General features: G+C 43.8%; 2 protein-coding genes across 4 annotated transcripts in view; one reads left to right on the plus strand and one right to left on the minus strand.

The window, feature by feature from the left end:
- UBAC2 (UBA domain containing 2) overlaps window positions 1-19517 on the minus strand; it is a 194220-nt gene that overhangs the window by 59200 nt on the left and 115503 nt on the right. For both annotated transcript variants that reach the window (XM_090022971.1, XM_090022961.1), the window contains exons 5-6: window positions 13592-13715; window positions 11332-11379 (exon numbers count right to left, since the gene is read on the minus strand). In XM_090022971.1, coding sequence (XP_089879097.1) covers window positions 11332-11379; window positions 13592-13715 — 172 coding nt within the window. The remainder of the gene's footprint in view (window positions 1-11331; window positions 11380-13591; window positions 13716-19517) is intronic.
- LOC149874798 (G protein-coupled receptor 183-like) overlaps window positions 12161-19517 on the plus strand; it is a 28608-nt gene continuing 21251 nt past the window's right edge. The window contains exons 1-2 of one of the 2 annotated variants that reach the window (XM_090022994.1): window positions 12161-12221; window positions 12345-12395. The gene's annotated coding sequence lies outside the window, so the exon portion shown is untranslated. Of the gene's footprint in view, window positions 12222-12330; window positions 12396-19517 lie in introns of those variants that run through there. The other variant, XM_090023004.1, reaches the window with a different exon arrangement.

Here is a 19517-nt window from a genome sequence, read left to right on the forward strand (position 1 = left end):
GTTCCAACAAACTTGAGTCTGTGTGTGTGAATTAAATTTGATTTCACCTTGTTTCCAGCTAACTCAGGGTACAAAAGGCAGCATCACAGCTTACAGACTCTGGGTACCTGGTCAGGAAAAGCCCCTCTTACCAGATAGTCCTCCAAGTAGGGGGTAGACCTCTTGCCACAGGTGGCATGTAGCCATGACCAAGAGAACCTTGGTGAAGAGAAGACTCCAAGAGTCACTGAAAAGGTGAAAGGGAGAATCTGGTACTGGAAACAGTCTTGTCCTAGCACAAACCTGAAGTATTTCCTCTGTGAGGAGTCTGGAAGTCAAGACACCTGAATAAGTCCCTCCAGCAGTGATAGTATTACAGCTGCCAAGGTTACTGTAGCAGGGCACTGAGGTGCCTGCTACTGGTGAATCAATAAGTAGGGAACCCAGCTGCTGGTTGCCAGGGTAACCAGGGGAAGGGCCTGGCTCTTATATATAACTCCCAGGCTGAGGCCAGGCAGGCAATTCCCCGCTGGCAGCCTAGCCGGAAGGAACTCTGCTGGAGTGAATATTGAGCTGGGATAAACCCCTGTGGCATGTACAAGAAACCTCAGACTGGATCTTAAACTCAAGGATTGCATCAAACTGAATGCCTTGACCTCAGGAGCCCCTTGGCTGCAGCTTCCCCCTGGCCTGGCTGGGCATCCCTGCCTGACACATGTCCCCATGGCTTCCCCACATTGTCTGTTGCCTGGAGCAGTGCAGCAGGGCCAGAAAGAGAAAAAGGAGGAGGAGACACTGGAGATGGGGGGGAGCCAATCAGTACCCGGGTGGTTGCAGCAGCAGCCCCCCAGGAACTTGTGCATGCTGCCGATGGCCAGGACCAGTGCAGTGTTGTCAGCGGCATGGGGCAGGTGTGGGTGGAAGTGCGGCATCGGCTGCCCTGGATGACAGTGGGTTGGGCTCAACCTCATGCAGAGCACCATGGGGGCAGCTGTGGGCTGGTTTGGTGGGGGAGCAGATGCACCTGTACCTGTATTGCCTGGTGAAGCTCTGCTCTGCTGTACACAACCCATATCCCACTGCCCATCTCCAGCCCTGGCCAGCTCCCTGGACCTAGTGCCTGGGCAGCCCCCCATGCACATGGGCACATCCCTGCCACCACTCGCTCACCCACTCACACACAGAGCCCACCCCAGCCACAACCCACCCCTTCACACCCACACACACAATATACAAGAGTAAAACTTTATTTTGAGCTATAATACAATTGCCTCTATATATACTACTCAAAAAAACTACCAATACAAATATTATTTTTTAAAATAAAATTTAAGTTATAGTAGATGTTTGATTTTTCAGTACACGATTTGGTTTTTTATCTGTAATCTGTTAAAATGATACCTTCTGAAAGATTTTTTTGTGTGTGGCCCTCAAGAGCTCACCAACATTCATTATGTGGCCCACCAACTGAAATAATTGCCCACCCCTGCTCTAAACCATCTACTACTTGCCACAGTCAGTGGTAGAGTGCTGGGCTAGATGGATCATTGGTCTGACCCAGTAGATCACTGCTTACGTTTTTATATAGACTGGGCTCTGGAGAACAGGTCCAGGTGCTGGATTCTGGTTGGTTTGGTTCATCTGGGCCAAAGTCACACTCCTTGCATGTGGATATAGTTTTGCACACTCTGGTAACTACAAAAAATGAAAGTAGTATTGTGAAGTACGGGGTTTCACTTCCAGTTTGACTCCTTTCAGGCCTGCTTGGGAAATGTGAGCTTCAATGGGGTCCAGATCTTGAAGGGTCACCTATACAGTTTGTTGAGTACTTGAATGCAGTATTCCAATTCAGGCCCAGCTCAAATGTGGTCATCCTCATGATCTCTGGGTGCCACTCTCCCCTCTGAAGAGAGATATCTTGTCCAAGGCCCTTTACCTGCATCACAGATGTTTTGCAGGTGGGCAAGATTGGATAAATCGGTCTAATTTTTAGCCCATACCTGCACTATGCAGTGGGACTTGTTCTTTGCCCTGGCAGCAAACAGGAGTGGAGACTGCCCCTTGTCTCCCCTCATTTGGATTCTCCTAGCATAGGGGAGTTAACATTGAGGTAGAGCTTTCCTAGCCTGTTCACTGTGAGAGTGAGACAGCCACTTGGCAGTGCAGTTGTAAGATGCCTTGGCTGGGAGCCAGTCCATGCAGTTCACGCTTTGGCTGGTGAGGTCAAATCCCTATATCACACAGAAAAGGAACTTGAACCTGGGTCTTCCATGTTCCAGGGAAGTGCCCTGACCGTGGCTCTGGGAAATTCTGCCTTGGCCCTGGACAACCTTCCCAGCAACCATTATTGAGAACGGGCTCCCATTGCAAGTCTTTTGCTTTGATATATCTTCTTTTTTTTAACTCTTTCCTCTTCTCCCCGCCCCCCCAACCCCTCCAAAAATTTCATCCAACACTTCCCTACCAGCTGTAGACTTGTTGGACCTGCCTTCTCACCAGAGCTGTGTGCATGCATCCCTTTGAGAGTCAGGGCTGACATCCTGGCCCATACCCACCTGCACTCACACATACATCGGCTAGAGGTACACGTTTGACCCCAGTACTCTTTCCTGCCATGGCAGGGGGTCGGACTCGATCTGCTCAGGTCCCTGCTGACCCTAGAAACTATTAAACTATCTCTGATGTGGCGCGAGAAAGGTTGGAGCCAGATGGCTTAGAGTTATGTTATAGCCAAGGGGCTTCTGTTTTGTTTACTGTTTGACTGGAGGACCGGGTGAGGCTAGGGGACGGAGGAGGCCTCATAGGGGAGCCACGATAGAGTGGGAGCCCCAGCCCCAAATGTGGGCAGCAAGAAGCCCCAGAGCAAAGGGGGCACCGAGAGTGACAAGGGCTGCAGGGAGTCCGAGCACCAGAGGGTGCCAAGAGTGACAAGGGCCACAGGAAGCCCAAGCACCAGAGGGCCCCGAGAGTGACAAGGGCTGTGGCTAAGACCGAACAACGTCTGGTAGATCTGTGAGGCTTGGGGTGTGGCACAGGGGTGGTTGGAGCCATGCATATCCCATAAGGCTGGGGTGCTTGGACCCCATTATATAAACAAGGCTCAGGGTAGCAGGAACCATGACCAGGAGGACAAGAGGTAACCTCCCTTTCGTTTTTACAAGATCAAGACACGGCGGGCGAGAACGAGGGTGCTTTAACCCAAACTTGGCACAGTAGAGGGCGCTAGGGGAGAGCACGGCAACCCTAGGACGTTCCCCCCCGCCCAGCCTGGTACAGTTACCATCTTGAATTTTATTAGGTACAAATGGAGAGTGATCTTTCCCCTTCTTTTCTGCAATCAGAAAGTAAGTAAGTATTGAATCTCTTTCCACAGAGATATGGGGTGAGATAGTGGAGACAGGAGGGAAGGGAGGAGGAAAAACTTTTTTCTTACTGTTCCCAAGGCTAGCATGGAGAGTACCTCCTGCTGAAACAGAATCTTATGAAAAAAAGGAACAGGAAACAGGGATTTGGACATTATCTGTTTGCTGCCACTGATACCAAAGTACCCACTGATCCAAAGGTCTATGAAAACTGCAAGTGGACCAGGCAGTTGTCAAAGAGAGAAAATGGTCTGTGTGGCACTAAAGGAGACTGCAGGCATGTGTTAACTGCACTATCAAAGACCAAAGGCCTCTGAACAGGAGACAATGCTTCATCATTACCCAAGCAGGTGAAAGGAACTAAGAGCGAAAGTGCATACTGTCTTTTATCCACTTGGTACTGGGCTTTAAGGTACTTCACAGATACTACTACTACAGTATTTCTTCCACCAAGAGCTTAGGGTAGATGAACATCCAGTGAGGTTGTGTATATTGACGCTCAGTCAAAGGATAAGATACCATTATGCAATATTAAAGATGAGAATTAAGCACTCAGAAACCAGGAAAAGTGGTTAAAACTGAGTTTTCAATATTATCTGAACTTTCAATCTTAACTGTCCCCTTGTGCTTATGCCTTAAGACAGAGTGGACAATTATTACAGCTACAGGACCACTTAGGGAGTTTTGATGAGTTGTCATGGGCTGGGTGAGCACCCTTCCCCACTCATGCCCACCCATAACAGCTCACAAAAACTCCCTAAGTGACTCTGTTCCACACTCAGTTATGTGGATGGCATGGGGCCATGGGCATCTGAGAAGTGGCATCCAGGAGTAGGTCATGGAGGCAGAGCTGAAACTAGTACTGAGATCACTGAGTGGTGACAGCACGTGGCAGGGGCCTGGGGCAGAGCATGGCCCGGCATGACCCTATGATGGGCGTTTTGCAGGCAGGAGTATGCAGGGAGTAGATCACTGGTCTGCCTTAAGCCCTGGCCCCACACTGTCACTGCCCAGTGATCCCAGGGTCTCCACGAGACCACCCAGAACCCCCATGGGCAGAGTGAGCTTGGCCAGGTGGATGGGATGGGGCTGCGGGCAGATGGGAAGCAGCATCCAGGAGTGGGATATGCACATGGGGCCAGGGCTGAAATCAGTATCACAGGATGGTGACAGCATGTGGCTGGGGCCTGGGGCAGAGCAGTAATCTGCTCTCGACATGATCCTGCAACAGGCACTGGTTTTGCAGGGAGTAGATCACAGCTCTGCCCAAGACCCCAGCCCTACAGTGTAATCACCCAATGAGCCCAGGGTTTCCATGGAGACTGGCCAGGAACCCTGTGGGCAAGGTGAGCTCATCCAGGTGGATGGAATGAGGCTGTGGGCAGGTGGTGAGCGGGATCCAGGAGCAGGATATGCACATAGGGCCAGGGCTGGGATCATTATCACAGGGTGGTGACAGAATGCGGCTGGGGCCTGGAGCAGAGCCACAATCTGCTCCCCGCATGTCCCTGCCTGCAGAACCAGTGTGTGTCGCAGGGGTGTGTGGGCAGTGAACTGTGGCTCTGCCCCAGGCCCCAGCCCCATGCTGTCTCCACCCTGCGGTCCCAAACCTGATCCCTGCTCCTGCCCCATCCACCCATCCTGCTCCTAGTTGCCGTTCTTCAGCCACCCAGAGAACCATCCCATTTGCCTGGCCACACACCCTGCCCTCACAGGTCCTGGGGCTGGGCTCTATGGAGACTCTGCCTACCTGTTCTGTCCAGTACCCCCAGGGGCAGTGGCAGAGACTGGCAGTGCCAACTGGAAGGAACCACGGCTGCAGGGGTTGCCAGAAAGCAAGTCTGGCCACCGCACCACCCCAGCTCCATTGTGTGCCTGGGGCAGTGGGACCAGCCACCCATGCCTCCCACTACCAGAGCCAGACAGGGCCAAGGGGGCTGCTGTGGGCCAGAAAAAATCCCTTGGAAGGCTGGATCTAGTCTGCAGCTATACTTTGCCCACCCCTTCCTTCAGATAAGGGTTTTTTTAACATCTTTTTTTCTAATATACAAAATACATGTTACAATACAAACTGTAATTTCTCAAATAATGTTATGCATAGTCATTTATAATGCAGCATACAGAGACTTCAGAGCAGGGTTGCTTTTCAACTTCTAGTAGAGTAGGTCTAAGTAAGTCAAGTTTGAAATTCAGTTCTTGAGAAATTAAGAATCCTTAAAATTAGATGAGTGCAATACAGACTGTTTAAAAAGCAAACTTTGAAAAAGACACCTGAACATGCTCATTGGATATAAAAATAGATGTTTCAATACTACGACCACAAAAAAGGAAGAAAATCTGAAACATTCGGTTTTCTTCAAAATACTGCCCTTCCATCATAGATAAAAGGAATCCTGAAACATGAACTATGTGATGACTGAATGAGCTTGGACATGCCCCTCAAATTTTAATCCTGGAAGAGTATAACAATTAGAAATGTTAGGCAATCAGAATAATCAATGCTGGCGATGGTTCTACTTGTGTATGTGTGACAAGACGCCATGTCGATGCTGGTCGTAACATCGGTCCACCCATCTGTCTAGGGCAGTCCGTCCTGCCTCTCCTGCCACAACTCTGATGCTTCCAAAAATAGGGGTTATATGCAGGAGGCTGCCCATTTGGTTGCCCTGATGCCAAGGGCGAAATACACAGCTCCAAACTTCCCCTTACACCATGTCCCATTCCTCGTAGATGACATAAAAAAATCACTTCCAACTCCCCACGTCCCTTAATTGGGCTATACTCAGCTACCAGGCAATATTTGGCCTCAGATGTCCTCAGATGTACCTTGGCCTCTCTGCCGCCTTCACTGGGGCCACAACTCCACCAACTCAGCAGGCTCCTGGGTCTTACACCCCTTGGGCCACCTTATTGGCTTCGACCATGCCTCATGCCCCATTCACTGGACCTGGGCCCTGTTGTGGTGTGGTCCTTTCCCCTCCATGAGGTACCCACAAGGCAGCAGGGGCTGAGGCTATATGGGACCCCAACCTCACCTTTCATTGAAGAGGCACAGGTGTGGCATTTCCTGAAGACTGTTCCACCACAGGCAGCCCCACCACACCACCCAACCTCAGCAGGGTGCAGTTTCAGGTCTTACCCAGGACCAGAAAAATCCTCCATCCCCATAATTCCTACCCTAACCTTCAGGATGTTCTGGGAGCTGCAGTCTGCAGCTACATGCAACTGCCAGCTCAGCTACTAGGGTCTGGGTTTATACCCTGGCTGCCCAGCCCTCATCCAATCCAGTGGCCCCCTTGTGGTGATGTGATGGACTAACTGGGCCTAACTGTACCTGCTGGAAGCTTCACAGCCTGCCTAAGCCCCTTAAAGTGGCAGGCACCAAAGGTGTCCTGCCACGGTATGATTAATGAAGTGAAAAATCAGACAGGCCATTCTAAGGAGCTTTGATAGTTTATGGGAAGCCCACTTAAACATAATACTTTTATTTCCAAGGTATTAGGTTGAGCAATGAAGTGCTTTCAAAAGCCTTGCAGGGCCTTGTTATACATTAATTTTGAGGGGCTACAGCAGCTTTTAACCCCCGGATTGTCCACACATTAAATGATTTAAAGCACTCACTATGTGGCTCAAAGTTACACCACTCCAGGCATGATTATTTCTTGATCTGCATAACCCAGCTCCTGAACCATTAATGTGTGCCCACTCCCCACAGATGTGTAACTCAAGTTGAATAAACTATATCATATTTACCTAATGAACCCTGTCTGACTGCAAGCTAGCACTAAGCCAATCAACATTTGTGCACCTCACAGTGTAACATGCAACAACGCCCTCAGATTCACTGTCTGAAAGTAACTATAACAAAGCCCAAGTCTATTTTTGTACAGTTGAAAGTACGTGTATGATGTATCAGTTTCTGTAACTTGCAGTTCCCTAATTTTATAATATAAAGAAACTATAGCTAGGCTTGTCTATCCATAAAGTAGTTTGTTTTTATACAAAACTGGAGGATCAAAAAGGGATTTTTTCAGTTCTAACCCACAGCATGAGAATTTTTGTATGTAGTGTACACCTGATAAATTCAAGTACAAGAAATTAAATCAAAGTTAGATCCATGAAAGAAATATTAAAAATAAATATTTAAATCAGCATCGTGAAGGTTTTTTCCCCAATATTTTTCTACATCCACTGCTTGCACAGAATCTTCTATTAAGTTTAGTAATGCCATTATTTCCACAGCAATCTATCTTAATAGTTAAAATTAAGAAACCTATATTGGTATATGAGAGGGGTAAGCAAACATTATTTTAATAGTAAATGTTAAGCAGCAATATTAAGAAAACCTTTCTTTGCATCATATGGCATAAAAAAGTTGCCCTTTATACATGTTTCATACTGACACAAGTTAAGCAAAGACCTATTTGAAGGCGAAGATAAAACAAAAGTTTCATGATTCTTATGGTAGAACATATAACCTCTTTACAAGGATGTGGTACAGAAACATTGAATCTACTGCTAATGAAGCTGAGACCAATTTCACTCTGTACCAGGAATTTTTTAAAAATGTTCCAACACCTAGAGAGGTTATATCAATACATATTTGTAGATGAGTATATTTTTGTCATGGATGGGTCCCTCTTAAGTCACCAGGAGTGAACAAAGAAGGTTTTACAACTTTCTGCCTAGGCGTTTCCACATAAATCTACAAGCAGGGGACAGTGACTTATGAAGCAATATCCTCCTCTGCTCCACTTCAAACCAAAGTAGTCTATTTCAACTCAGTCTAACTGCATCAGCTATACCTTAAAGGTCAAATATAAACTGCAAGTGAACTGAATCAGCTTAAACAGAAAGCATTACAAAAACAAATTTGAGAAATTATGTTTGGAAAACTGTTCAGAAATGGTAGAATACATTTTGATGTTCAACATGAGCAGAAGTTTGATGAAAGATAGAATTCAGAACAGCACAGCATGAGTACCTAATTTGTGTTACTTAATGCAACTGGACACTCAAATGTATTACCTTTATAAATGACCAATAACACATTGCTCACTTGTTCACTATAAACATCTAAATACACATGGAATTCTGGATGGGCAATTCTGCTTAACAGTACTGGAAAATCTGACCCAGATTGATGATTATCACTTATATAAGAGCAAGAGCAATACCAGTGATCAAATATATAAATAAATAGTTGAAAAAATTAAACATTAGATACCTTGAAGAAATATGCAAATATATATTATAAAGTATCTATATTTTCCATTGCTAAAAGGCACATTATGAACCACTGTAGATGCAGATTTTAAAACATTCAACAAGTAATAACATCTTACTCCCTCAACTGTTCCCCCATTCCAATTTATATAGAAAAAGGAAGTCACTGGTTATATTTATAGGCATGATGATTCTGCTACACACGACATGGTTGGAATTTATAACATGTACTTGTCTTCTGAATTGCAACACTGATCTTGTGATCAGTGCTATGGTGTTCATCTCCTGCGTATGACTTACTTTTTGCAAAAATATCTAGAATTAGAAAATATCAGCTTGTACTAATGAGCTGTTTCTTAGCCATAAATCAGATAAAACCTGAATAATATTTTGAAACATGTACTGAAAAACAATGAATGTTCAACTCAATGTTATGGAGTCATTATAAATGAGGGAGAGATGAACATGTAAAATATTCTAAAAATATTTTGTTTCTGAAAATGAATTTAAACCAAATAAGTAAACTAGGTTTCATGTTTTAACTGTGCAATTTTGGAGAAAAGTGGCTATTTTTGGTAAATACTGACATAATGTATTTCTAAAAACATTTGAGGAAGAAACTTTTCTACAAGTTGTGTCTGACAGAATGTCAGGACATGCCTACAATCCTGTATACAAGAGGTTAAATCCAGCTTCTGTTGCCTCTCCCCTGAACACCTGTGCAACAGGAAGGACTGGTAACAGGAAGAGTAAAATATCTGGAGGAAGTCACAGAAAGTCACAGATCTTCATTCAATCTCTGAGGGTTGAGCTGACTTTCAGGCCAGAGAAATTTAGTTATTCATTTTTCTTAGTAACCTGCTTTAATTTATATTATACAAATATTGAACTGCTGAATGGATTTCATTGCCTGTTACTGTATTTGTTTCTGGTAGTCATTCTACTGGCTCACAGCTTATTTTGACATAATCCTTGGAAATGGTGAAATACTGTAGTGGACTACAATAGTAATATCTTCTTTAGAGAGCCTTTAGATCTGTGCTTACAAGTCACTTTGCAGTTCAGATAGGAACTCTATATGGGAATAATTCATGGTATATTATTGATCCTATTTGCAAAGGGCATAATTTAGAATGCTTACTGAAAATTAACACTGATTAGCTTCCAGAGAGCTGACTACTTCCAGGCAGTCTAACAAAACTAAGATTTTGGGCCCAGAGATCTGGAGCTGTAATCTCCTTAACCGAATTCCAAGGACACAGAAATTTAGCAGAAATATTTCAGTGTCTCATTTCTTGGAGGAAAAAAGGGAAAGCTGATCAAAAAAACAAAATCACACCTCAAACACCACAACCCGTATTGATATTTCAAATGTTTCAACTAAACTGCACAAAAGAGAGGCAGAAATCACACCTTGTTCAACTGAGTAAAGTAAAAAAATGTCACACCTTCTTGCTGTTTCTACAGAGCACCATGGTTGTTCCACACCAGGGATGGGTGATTACTTGGGCTGGAGGGCTACTTAGGGAGTTTTGGTGAGCTGTTGCAAGCCAGGTCTGCACCCAGCCCTGCTCACAAAAGGTCACCAAAACTCCTTCAGTGGTAGATTACTGGAGCAGGTGGAAGGGCAGGGTTTCCACTGAGAGTGATCTGGGACACTGCATGGGCAGGGCACATTCAGTTGGGTGGATGGGATGGGGCCCACAAGTGGGCAGGGAGTGGCATCTGGGAGCAGGATGGGAAGGCAGGGCTGGGCCTGGGATTGCAGGGTGGTGACAGCTTGGAGCCAGGTCCTCGGACAGAGCTTCAGTCTGCTCTGAGCCCTGCCCCACACTGCCCCATGATCCCAGCCCCAGCCCTGCCTGCCTGTGCTGCTCCAGGACTCCACTCCCCACCTACCTGCAGTCTGAACCCAGCCAAGCATGCCCTGCCTGTGAGGGTCCTGGGCCAGTCTCTAAGGAAACCTCACCCATTTGCTCTATCTGGCGCCCACTGCCAGCAGTGAGTGGCGGGTGAACGGGCAGAGATACCCAGACAGTGTGGCCAGGCCTAGCAGTGGCAGCAGAGACTAGCAATGGCAGCTGGAAGGAGCTGCTGCCACCAGGAAGTGAGTTTGGCTGGTGTGCCATGCCAACCCAGCTGCATGCCCAGGGTGGCGGGAACAGCTGCACCCACCATGGCCTGGACTACCCCCTGTGCCTGGGGCTGAAGGACCCACCAAAGGCTAGATAAAATCTCTTGGCAGCCTGAATCCAGTCCATGGGCTATATTTTGCCCACCCCTATTCTACACACATCCTGCAAGGACAGGAAAACATCAATTTGTGTCATTATAAGTCAAAGACTGCTTTTAAAATGAAAACGTAGCATCTGTTAAAATCAGCAGGAATAAAACACTTGTGGGAATAAAGGATAAAGTATATAACAAACATTATATTACAATTCATGTTCTACTGTATTCAGAATACTCATTGTAATGTGCATCCAAACTACACCCACTGAGTTAAATGTTAGCAACCTGCAAATTTTAGTCAGCATATAGTTGGTTATCTCTTCATAAAGGAAGACCTGTTGTCGGTCTGTCTATCTTCTGCTAGCCAATGCCTTAGGAGTTTTGCATGCAAGGCTAGAATGTGAATTTCTCTTGTTACAATGGGCTGTTATTTTAAGCTGTTATTTAATGATCTGTTATTTTAAGAGCTTAAAAATGCTGCAACATAAAAATGCCAAATATCACACATGATTTTTGAAATAGTAACACTTACCAGTCCACTTAAGGCTACAATCCAGATGTAGGAACCAGAGGTTAAGAGCTAGAAGATAAAAGTAATGTTAGAGAGTAGGTTTAGACTAGACATCCAAAGGCACTACTTCACAGTCAGGGCGGCTAGGATCTGGAACCAACTTCCAAGGGAAGTGGTGATGGCTCCTACCTGGGGGGTGGTCTTTAAGAGAAGGCTTGACATCTACCGGGTTGGGGTCATTTAAGCCCCGTTTTCTCTCCTGCCCAGGGCAGGGAGCCGACTGGAAGATCTACAAGGTCCCTTCTCACCCTACTTCTATGAATCTATATGAATCTATCATTTTAAAAACTGCTAATTGTTTTTACACAGGTGGTAACTCAACTCAAAGGGCTGATTTACTGTTCTCTACTAGTGTACAGGATTTCTATCTATTACGTCGAAGGAAATGATCAGGCCCACACATTTTTGCATAACCTCAGTTTCATATTAGCCGTGACCCCACTCCAGAACAACAAGAGATAGAAAAACATGATAACTCTGACAGCTATTCCTTTTCTACAATATATTCATGCAATTTATTTTCATATTGCGTTATTAAGTACAACAATATGCTTTGCAGGAAGTCAGCTATATCCTATAGGGAAAAACAATTTTTAAAAAATGGATTAAAAGAAAGGAAGTGGCTCAGCAGGTCAGGGAAACCAGGAAAAGACTTCCAAGAGGCAGCACAAGTTACATGAACAATTCTGAAGTGTGCAGTTGGGGAGGGCCCAGACAGCACATCAAAACTTAAGACAAAATGTATTTCCCTTCTCTTGGGAAACTCTTGATGTGGAGAGCAAGAGAGAAGGGGTGGAGTGAGTCTGCAAGAGCTGAACCAGACAAGAAAGAGATGCACAATTTCAGTTAAGGTACAGGTGACAAATCCCCTTGAGACCAAGAAATAACCTGAAAAAAATCAGATAAACTGTTTAAGGAAGTTGATCTGTGGAACAGCTGTCAAACGTATTATGTTTTTCCATCTTTTTGACCAGAATCATAAGACCACTTTCTACAGTATCTGTCTGCGGAAGGAATGATTTGAGGTGAGTCACAGTTCATAGGCAAACAAATAACCTACAACGTGTGTATGACAGTAGTTCTGAGCAAAACAAGGAAAGATCCAGTAGAGATAGAGTAACTAGTAATAGTAATAACCTGTTACTAAGGAGGAAGGGTAATGATCCAGGTGGGAAAACACTCGATGGGAAAATTTGGAGTCTTTTTTTAAATAAAAAGAGATGAGCTCCATGATGGCTTTGAGGGAAACAGCTAAGTATTCAGAGAGAGTAAAAGAGAATGAGTGCTCAAACAGGTCACATATAAAATACCCAGTGCTCAGTGACAAAAAGGATGAAGAGTAGATTGTTAGAGAAGTAGGCATAAGTCAGTGTTCTGAAACTGGTCATTTGAAAATACATTTAAGCATACTTTATTCATTTTATTATTCTTCATTGGTAATTTTGAATATTTAATGTCTTATATAACATATACAAATTAACAGATCTTCTCATTGGATTTCATAATTCACAATGGAAAATGAGAGAAGCACTCACTCATTTGTAAATCTTTGGTGGACACTTTGTTCCATGTACTGAGTATATAATATTTGGCCCTTAATTTTCCATGTGGTCCTATATAATATTGTTGTTTTTCACATCATGATTTTAAAAAGTGTTATTGTCAGATGGTAGTGTTATATATGAGAATAAAATATCACTACCGAGATGTAATCCAATCAAATCCTGACTGATGTCAAAGCATTAACAGAATCTTGCTATAAAATAGTACTATATTCTTAATGGCTTCTTGTGATAATGTATTAACTTATAAAATAAGAGTAGAAAAAAGGAAAAAAAGAAATCAGAAAAATCAGGATAGATATTTGTTGATCCTGTGGTTCAGTTATCACTAATTTCATGAAAGTAAAACGTTTAACCAACATAATCTATTACAGAACTTGTACTTTATAGCTTTTCCTGAAGAACAACAGGGCGCAAAGACAATTAAACAAAAGTGATCTTGTATACTAACTCAGTTTCTACTTCTATTACAGAATGCCCTTGGAGTTTAGAACTGTTTGTCTTAAATATACACTCCACATGTGTTAAGTGGCATTTTAGCTCATAGGGCTATATTTACAGGGATAACATTACGAAGTTGAAGAGTATATAAAATTATTACTGGTAACTGCTAAATTATTAATTAAGTGAAAAGTGAACAAATTAAGCACATACTATACCTGTAAACCCAGTATATAGACCAAAGTTTTGTTTGTGATGGATAAGTGACCTAATATTTGTGTCACTTGCACTCTTGGAATGGAGCAATAAAATGGCACAAACAGAGCAAACAGAGGACCCAAACTGTAAAAAGAAAAAGAAAATAATATAACCAGTTAATAGGAATGGTTTCCAAACATCTCACTCCACAGCTAATTTCAAATATTAAATATTGTTCCTAGTTTCTTAAACATAAAAATGCTAATTGTGTTATTCTAGATCATTTCTACCGATTTTTAAAATTTCTCTCTTTGTTGATGTATTTGTCCTTTAACGTTAAGTACATTTTACTTGGCAAAATACAGATGAGCAAAACTGCCTTAAATATATCTATATACTTTGAGGCCTAATCTTATCAACATTGCCAGTATATAACTGAAATCCAAAGTGTAATATATGATTTTCAAAAGACAGAAGTACTGGTAGTTAGTCATGTTAGTCTGAAGTCAGGCAGAAAGGTAGGTAGATCAGAGATTCAGTTACTCTACAAGGTGGATCTCTATGTTTTTTTTACAAAGGCAAGGGACCACGCAAAAAAGATGGCGACTGACTTAGATAAACAATGAGGTACTGTGCAACAGACCCACAAACAAACACCTAAATAGTGAATATTCAGCACTAGCTAACTGTGTATGAAAGAAGTGAAGAGCAAAATAAACTAAATCTTCCCATTCTGTGAGGTTAAGAGTGAGGGTCAGGGATGGAACCATGACAGAATTTTTAATCTACCTGTAACGGGAAAAATTTTTATTTAAAAATAAATGAATCAGCAAAAGGAAAAAAGTCGCACTGTCTTGTGATAGAGTAAGTCTTTTCTGTTTGTTCTGAGTGTTGTTGTAGCCAGGATGGTCCTGGGGATAGTCAAATAAAAGATAACACCAAAAACCCTAACTGTATAGTTGGGAGAGATATTAAACAAGCTTTCAGGTACAAAGTTACCAGACCTGAGGAAGAGCACTTTGTGCCTGAAAGCTTATCTGACTTCTCCCTCCAACTATACTTAACTGGCTTATGTGTAACGTTTGTCCCTAGCCTATGTGTTTAGTAATGAAAATTTGGAATTGATTTGGTTTGGTTGATTTGACTTGGGACAAGAGAAATTTTCCTTAAAAAAATAAAAATAACTTTTTCTATATATATGTGACAAGTAAAAAAGACTAAGGAATCAGGAGGAGGAGTTGGGAGGGGACTGGAGAGAAGGCAGCAGAGGTGGTCCTTTGCGTGACTGTCACAGTTGGAGAAGATGGTGACAGGCACGCAGGAGCATAGTGTGATAATTGTAATGGGAAAGAAGATGGTACAACTGTAAAGGTGTGTTTTGGATTGTCATGTGAACCGTATCAGTCCTAAAACCAGTGTGTAAAGGTACAGGTGTAACAGGGAGCCCAGGGCTCCTGTTACTTTAAGGAGAAAAAATGCAGGAGAGAGAGCAGGCATCTGAATAAGGGTTGGCTGTAATGGGGTAAACAGCAAGGAAACACTGCAGCATAGGCAGAGGGCTGCACATTGAGGAAAGGTGAACACCAGCAACCAGCTGAAGGAACACTACTCTGAATAAGCTGGCTGCAAGCAAACAGACAGTCAGAAGTTAAAGAGTACGAGAAACTACGAGTATCTATTGCAGAGCTATTTGCGTAATAGGGCAGAGACCTACAGTAGACAAAGGTGCTACTACAGCCACAGATATAAGCTGCTAGGGAGACCAGCCATCAGGCTAGGGTGACCACCCATCCCTAACTGGGCAGGACAGTCCCAGAATGGGAACCTTAAGTCCTGGTCCTGGGTTGTGTGACTTTGGGACAGCATTGGGATCCACAGGAAATGATGGGTTTCCCTTTGCAGGCGGGCAGCATTCCAGCCTGCAAGGGGCTGCTGAGAGCAGGACACAAGTGGCACCACATGCATGTGCATGCCCACCAGGAATACAGAGATGGGCAGGGCTGGGGCAGCCTACAGACTCTGTGCCCAAGCCAGGGTGATCCATTTGAATCTGGAGAGTGCAGAGGAAGGAGCTCCAGAGCTGGAGAAAGGCAAGAAAGCTCCTGACAAGCACATGGGCTACCCTGGGGCAGGCAGGTAGAATGCTGCTGATTTAGAGGGAAATATGACTCAGAGTCAGCTGAACAGCTATCGTCTGGGTGAAGGCACTGCAGAATTTGTGTTATAGCTAAGACAGCATATTCTTTTGTTAGTTATGACCAGCAGTTTGGGCCAGGACTATCAGGCAAGTCCCAGTGGTATCTGAGAAGCAGGTGACTGTCTTGAGCCCTGCCAGAGAGCAGGTGCTTGACTGCAGTTGACATACAGACAGACAGACAGAAAGACAGACAAAGAGAGGGTGGGGGGAGGGAGCTTAGGGCCAGGAGGCCCAGTGCCTGAGGACAGTGACAGGGCTAGGTGGCCCATGCCCAAAGAGAGGCAGAGACTAAGCCAGAAGCCCACAGCTACTACAGAGGGCAAAGTAGCCCACAGCCCAAAGGGGCAGGAACTGTAGAGGGCGAATCAGAGGGGCAAGAGAGAGGGCCAGTGAACCTACAGCCCAAGAGGGGCAGAGACGGAACAAGAACATAGAGGCTTGAGGAGGTCAGATATTGGACTGGGACTAAACAGCCACCAAAATAATTAATTGGTATCATCTGCAAGACATGGGCACTACTGTGGGGAGGTCATAGGCCATGAATAGCCCATAAGGCAACAGGTGCTCTGGGGGCATGTATGGGCCAAGTGGGCCCACCTTTTATAAAGACTAGTTTGAGAAATAACAAGGCTTGTTCTAGGTGCATTGGGCAGCCACCCTTTCCAGAATTAAAGAAGAACATGAAGGTATAGCAAGTGAAAGAAAAGAGAGGGCAACCTGGGGCCAGAGAAGCAGGAGCCACGTGGCCACTTGGGGGTATTGTACCACCCCAGAACACTGTGCTATTTAAAAGTGTTTTTATGGAGTTCCTGTTTTAAACTTACATCAGTTTGAAAAAGGGCAAAATGTATCAATTCTAGATTAACTAAGTCTTTAGGTACTACATGACAATTACTACAAGCATGTTTATTTCAAGGTCAGTTATTTCAAATTTGCTCCTTCCATGCGTTCAGGGAGAACAGGGTTTGACAATAGGAAGGTGGGGAGGGGCTACAGGGAAAAGAAGTTGGGAGGGCAGAGGGCAAGAGGGCTACCTGACCCTCCTCCCCCACAGATTTATTTTTCCTGCTGTAGCAGTGGGAGTGGGGCAAATTCAAGACAAATCTCCACAAATTAGATTCTACACCTGGAAAATTACATCAAATTTATAAATTTTGCATATACAGAATCTAATTATTGGGGCTGATTTTATTATCTGGGTCCTTTTATATTCAAATAAATAAGGTATATTCTACAGCAGGCTGCCAAATATACAGCCCATGGAGCCATTCCATCTGGCCCATCAAGCTACCAAAAGTTGGGGGTGTGAGCAGGGAGTGCTGGGGCCTGCTGCCATATATGGAGCCTCTGGGCCACACTAAACATGACCATCAGCAGCAGGAGTGCAAGCAAGTGCTGTGCATCCCATGAAGCCCCACTGCCAGATCTACTACAGCAAGCCCTGGCCCCAATTCAGGAGGAGCCCCACTATCTGGATCCAGTGCAGAGCAAGTTTGTTCTACACGGTCCTTCTGCTAGGCACAATTCAAAGTGTTAAAGAAATTGCTAACATCTTTCACAAAAAGTTTTGGAGCGCTTAAGAGTCGTGTTCTACCCCCAGCCTGCAGGCCAGATCCATCCCCTGGTGCTATGAGAAGCACCAGGGCCTTGTCTCTGTACATTAGATAAGCATGGTGTCTTGGGACCTAATCCTAGCACACAGGGGCGAGGTGGGAGCGATGCAGGGCCCCAGAGCCTGGTCCCAGTGGGGCAGGGGTGGCTTGATCCCAACCGGGAAGGAGTACTGCAGTGCCTCAAGTTGCCTCTGTCTGGCTAGCCCTGGAATCCAGGGTCCCATGCTACTTCTGTCTGGCCCATGTGCTGGCATTTGGCCCTGGGGACTGTGATATCCTAGCCCAGCCAGGATCAGGTTTCAGTTAGGCAGAGGCCATGTGGGGGTGGTGCGGGGCCTGATTCTGGCATGTGAGAGAGGCACAAGGCCCAGTCCAGCCCACAGATGAACCCTGAACCACAGGGCCAAACTGTGAGCCCTGTTTGGCCCTGTGGGCCAGAACCCTGATCTTCTGGCCCACAGGGCCAAACTGTGAGCACTACTGGCTTAAGGCCAAAAGAATCTATTAAAATAGCTACACTTATCTACTATATATTACAGACCATTAAATTTCACCCAGACACCCTTACATTAAGACCAAAGACTTTGCTTAGACGCTAATATTTTGGTTCCCAGGAGACTAAGCTGTGTGTCACAGGCAAACAGGAGAAACCAAAGTGCCTAAAGGCCCTACAATGGGAAGGAACTGAATTGATGAGATATATTCAAATGATCTCAAAAGGGCAACCCACACTATGCTGAGTAACTGGTTGAAAACCCCCCAGGTTTCTGTAATTTCACTTGGGGAAAAAATCTTCTCAATCTGGCTCTCTCCATAACACTGACTATAAAGCAAGAAGCAACAGCTAGGAACCTAAGAAATGGACTGCTGGCTGCGCAACTTTGCTGCCAAGTACCTCTGAAATTTGGAAGTCCTTCAAAGATAACCTAATCCCTACTTCCCAAAATATAAATACTGCACATACAAAAATAAAATTGACAAAAATGACCTGGTGGAAACTTTATTCTACTGGAATTAAGGTGAGGTAATACCTCCCCTCTGTAATTCAGAGGTAAAAGGAAACATGGTTATTATGTTAAAAATGTAAAACAAACAATTAGAAACCCAGATGTAGCTTACAGAATGCTCCCAAACTTTTGAAAATGTAAATTCAAATACACAGATAAAACACAGTTGTTAATAAATAACTGTTGTTTTTATCACTTTTTAATTTATGCATGAAATATTAAAGAAACTATGTTAGATAATTAGACGGATATAAATCTGATCCTGCTGAATGATAATTAGTTACTGCCTCTGCAACCCCTTTAGAAACCCAAAAATAATTCTGTAATTGGAACAGAAGCATATCCAGAACACAAATAACTTGCTGAAATGTTTTTTCCATTTTCCTTTTTATGAAAAGATTAATAATTGTTGAAATTGCAGTTTACTGAAAAAACTATCAATCTAAACGTGAATTAAATTGTGTAACTTAAGCCACATTTGAGATTACAGAGTATGAGAAGAACGAACATTCAACTTTTTTCAGTGCTGGCCAGAGGGTCCCAAAACTCCATTTTTCATTTAGCTTTTCTACAAGTATAATATGTGTATACTTAAAAGGTGAAGACCTATTATTAATTGTTGTATCTAACATGATATCTGGAAAGTCAACTTTAACTGCCTTAGCTCTAATACCTTGCATGTATTTTCTAAAATACATGCGCTTTCTGTCTAGATACCACTATAAACTACAGATCACAAAGTATATCATCCAAACTAGAATATCTTATACAAATTTACATAAATGATTATAGTATATGCACAGATAAACAAAGCTCTTGGGCCAGAGGCATTATCTTTTATTAGATCAACTAAATAGTACCAAAAAAATGTATTTCTTTCCAAGCTTTTGGGTCCAAACACCCTTCTTCAGGCCAAGGAGAATTTAAAGAATTCAAAGATTGTAAAAGTTCTCCTAGATGGAAAAGAAACTTCATTTTTCACAGGGGAGGTAGAAGGTATAAGCAAATACGATATAAGCAAGATATTAATGTTTCAATGGCTTCCACAAAGCAATCTAAACTTAAAGAATGATACCTTTAAATGCATAAACTATGACTGTAGAAAGTACAGGGGTGTAAGCTGTAGCCA

This window comes from Crocodylus siamensis, chromosome 1 (genome assembly GCF_052110815.1).
Source record: "Crocodylus siamensis isolate JL-2025a chromosome 1, ASM5211081v1, whole genome shotgun sequence".
Taxonomy (NCBI): Eukaryota; Metazoa; Chordata; order Crocodylia; family Crocodylidae; genus Crocodylus; species Crocodylus siamensis.